General features: G+C 42.0%; 1 protein-coding gene across 3 annotated transcripts in view; it reads right to left on the reverse strand.

Annotated features, from left to right (window-relative positions):
• CDKN2B (cyclin dependent kinase inhibitor 2B) overlaps positions 1–2,372 on the reverse strand; it is a 35,793-nt gene extending 33,421 nt beyond the window's left edge. Inside the window, exon 1 of one of the 3 annotated variants that reach the window (XR_896435.2) lies at positions 1,836–2,371. Coding sequence is in view for 2 of the 3 variants with exons in the window: in XM_023536317.1 (XP_023392085.1) it covers positions 1,836–1,991 (156 nt within the window). In the remaining variant the exon portion in view is untranslated. Of the gene's footprint in view, positions 1–1,835 lie in introns of all 3 variants that reach the window. The other 2 variants (XM_023536317.1, XM_011369714.2) reach the window with 2 other exon arrangements.
• Between the last annotated feature and the right edge of the window lie 752 nt (positions 2,373–3,124).

Below are 3,124 nucleotides of genomic sequence, written 5' to 3' on the forward strand. Positions count from 1 at the left end.
CCCCCACCCCCGCCATTATCCGGGTCTAAAAATCTTTACTAGGCTGTCCGCTGATATATATTTTTTAGAAGTCAGAATAATGCTTTAGGGGGAGAAAATAAGAAACAACTAAGTTTAAAATAAAGTTTACTTTGTTTAGTTCTTGTAGTAAATCCTGTTTTTGCTTTTCAGTCATATATGTTTGTGCTCATAACGAAATATAGTTCAACAATTTGAGCCAAAATTGGAGATAAAGGGGAAAAAGTAAAGTCACACACTATAAGATTATGTTAACAAATTATTTGTTTTTTTTAAAAAAAATATTTAAGGTAATGTTATAGAGAATGGCAAAAGTTTAGAGGGTGATAATTTAATGTAACATGTAAAACACTGTATTTACATTGCACAGGATTTTGTAATGTGCTAGATTTTATAATGTTAAATAGTAAATATTTTGCTTTATAAAAAGAGCGTGTATGTTAGTAGTTGAATCAGAACAAGGCCTAACTTAAAAAGATGTTTGAAGCAGTAATTCTATAGTATCCATTTGTATACATGTATGTTATGCAAGCATTTACACTCTTATTTTAACAATAAAATAATTTTGATAACTAAATATCCAAAATGGAGTTATTTGTTCTTGTGACTTTGTGTTTTAAAATGTATTATGTTGAAACTAATATAAAATAATATCGAATGTCAACTGTAATTTTAAAAAAGTACCATGCAATTGAAAGATAGTATACTAATTTTTGTTTCCTAAATATTTAAATCATCCATTTCCTCCATTAAAAACTGTATGTTATTTCTACTAGTGATTTAAAGGCCATTTCACATGTGGAGAAGAGGGGAAAATATGGTTCTTAATATCTCAAAAAATGGTGAGTTAATACTGTAAATAAAACCTCTTTTTACAATTATTATAATTTGAAGTCTTTAAAAGCTACTTACCCATGTTTTTGTTGCTTTAAACTACATCTCATTATTTATATTTTTCTAAGAATTTAAAGGGAATGAACAGGTTTTTTTTCTCCTTTTTAAAATCTATGCTATTAACAAGGTTCCTTAATAAAAGCTTGGGTCTGGAAGGTTAGGGTGAGTGAAAACTAAAGATGACAATATTCAACAATATAGCACAAAAACATTACCTTGGATTTTAAAGGACTTAAAAATAAATCTGTACTAATTAAAGTGGGATTAATAATTAAACAATGAACAATTGTATTTTAACATGAACAGGCTAATTATTTATGAAGACTCTTTTCCATTTAAAAGGAACCTAACAGTTGTTGCGGGAATGCTTTTTTAATCTAAGCATTCGGTATGATAATTAAGCAATAAAAATCCATAGAAGCATTTTTCTTTCTTATGTAATACTCAAGAGACTGCTAACAAAATAAAAGGAATTAAGTGTTGTGGTTGAGGAATCCTATCTGTTCCTTTGTATTCATTTCGCCTTTATAAGGAAAATACATAGAATTTCACATCGCATTTTTTTCATGTGCTATGATTTTTGTATGATTCCTTAAATCCAATCCTGAATGTGTAACTTGTAATTTATCTCTATCGCTGAAAGTAGACATACAGACAAGACAGTTCTCCTCCCCGAGTAACCTTTCCTTTTGTCCTTTCTTCCTCAACCGAATCTATCAATACCTTGCATCTCTGATCATGAGACGGGAGAAGAAATATTGATATGTTTTACATCTTTAAAAAGAATACGAAACTGAAGCAGTGGGTTTTTCATTCCCTTTCTGGAAAGACAGAGTGGAGACCTAGGCCCCAGTCTCGTCCCACGAGGCCGCGCCCCCGCATTAGTGCGCCCCCTGCCGGCAAGGCCCCGGGGCCCCAGCTACCTGGATCGGGCTCCTCCCGAAGCAGTTGACTTTGTTGGGATCCGCACCGGCTTCCAGGAGCTGTCGCACCATCTCAACTTGCCCCCGCGCTGCAGCGCTGGCCAGTCCCGCATCGCCGCCGCCGCCACTGAGAACGCCCTTGTCCTCCTCTCGCATTTCGCGTCCCCAGGCGCAAACTAGCCCGGATGATCCACTGCTGACCGTGAGCTTCGCGACACTCCTCCCTCCCTTCCCACCTCGCCCTGGCGCGCGCCCTCCTCCCCGGGAATGCTCAGCTCAGCTTCAGTCAGTCCCCTTTCGCCGTGCTTCTGTGCCTAGCGGGCGCGTGCAACGGCCGGGCGGCCTGTCGTTAAGCCGGACTCGCGAATCAGCGGACGCGCTCGGCTCGTTCCCAGGAAAGGTCCCTCGCGCGACCGAAGCCGAGCGCAGAGCGGCTCCAGCCGCAGAGTACCGGTGCGTTGCCGCGTGCTGACTCACTGCGGAGCTTCGCTCTAGCAGTGTGGAGAGTCGGCAAGGAATGAAACGGTTTCTAGCCGGGCGGCGGGGCTGGGCTCTCCCCACCCCCCTAGGCTCCGCCCGCTGTCCGGAGGGCCGGCGGGCGCTCAGACTGCTTTCACTGTGCAGGGTCGGGGGCCGGGGAGGCGGGGGTGGGGTGGGGTGGGGGCCGGGCCCGCAGATGACGCTTCAGATGACGAGGATAGGGGCGGGGGAAGCCAGCCTAGACTAGAGCCAGCATGCGCCAGACTCCAGGAGCTGGGAGGCCACTGAGCTGCTCGCCAGTGTCAAGCAAAGCCTTGGCTAACTACATTGAATCAATGTACTCAGCCCCTCCTTCCAGCAGGCGGAGCAGAGGATTTCTTTTCTCTCAGTCCCGGGCTCGCTGATTTCACGTCGAAGACGTTAGTCTCTCCCTGTGGAATCAAATGGCTGAGAGAAGGCATTTAAAATAACTCTGTCTCTCTTAAGGTGTCTGAAAGTGACAGCTCTGCACCTGTCATGCGGGTTAAATTCATCCCCAAGCAGTACTTGAACTTCACTAGCTTCATGTCTTGCATCAACCTTAGCAATTTTCTTTTGGGTGTGTCTTCCTATTTGCATCAGTCAAAAATCAGTCTCTGAAAAATCCTGAGAATCCTGTTTTAAATGTGGCTTTTATTCTTTTCATCTTTGAATTATGGGTACAATTCTAAAAAAAAAAAAAACTACTTTGAGATTGAGAGCGGCAACCTGGAACACATAAGACACTTAAAAAATATAAATATTTTAAGAATTTGATGCCGGTTTCGTGA

Source organism: Pteropus vampyrus, unplaced genomic scaffold, assembly GCF_000151845.1.
Source record: "Pteropus vampyrus isolate Shadow unplaced genomic scaffold, Pvam_2.0 Scaffold153, whole genome shotgun sequence".
Classification (NCBI taxonomy): domain Eukaryota; kingdom Metazoa; phylum Chordata; class Mammalia; order Chiroptera; family Pteropodidae; genus Pteropus; species Pteropus vampyrus.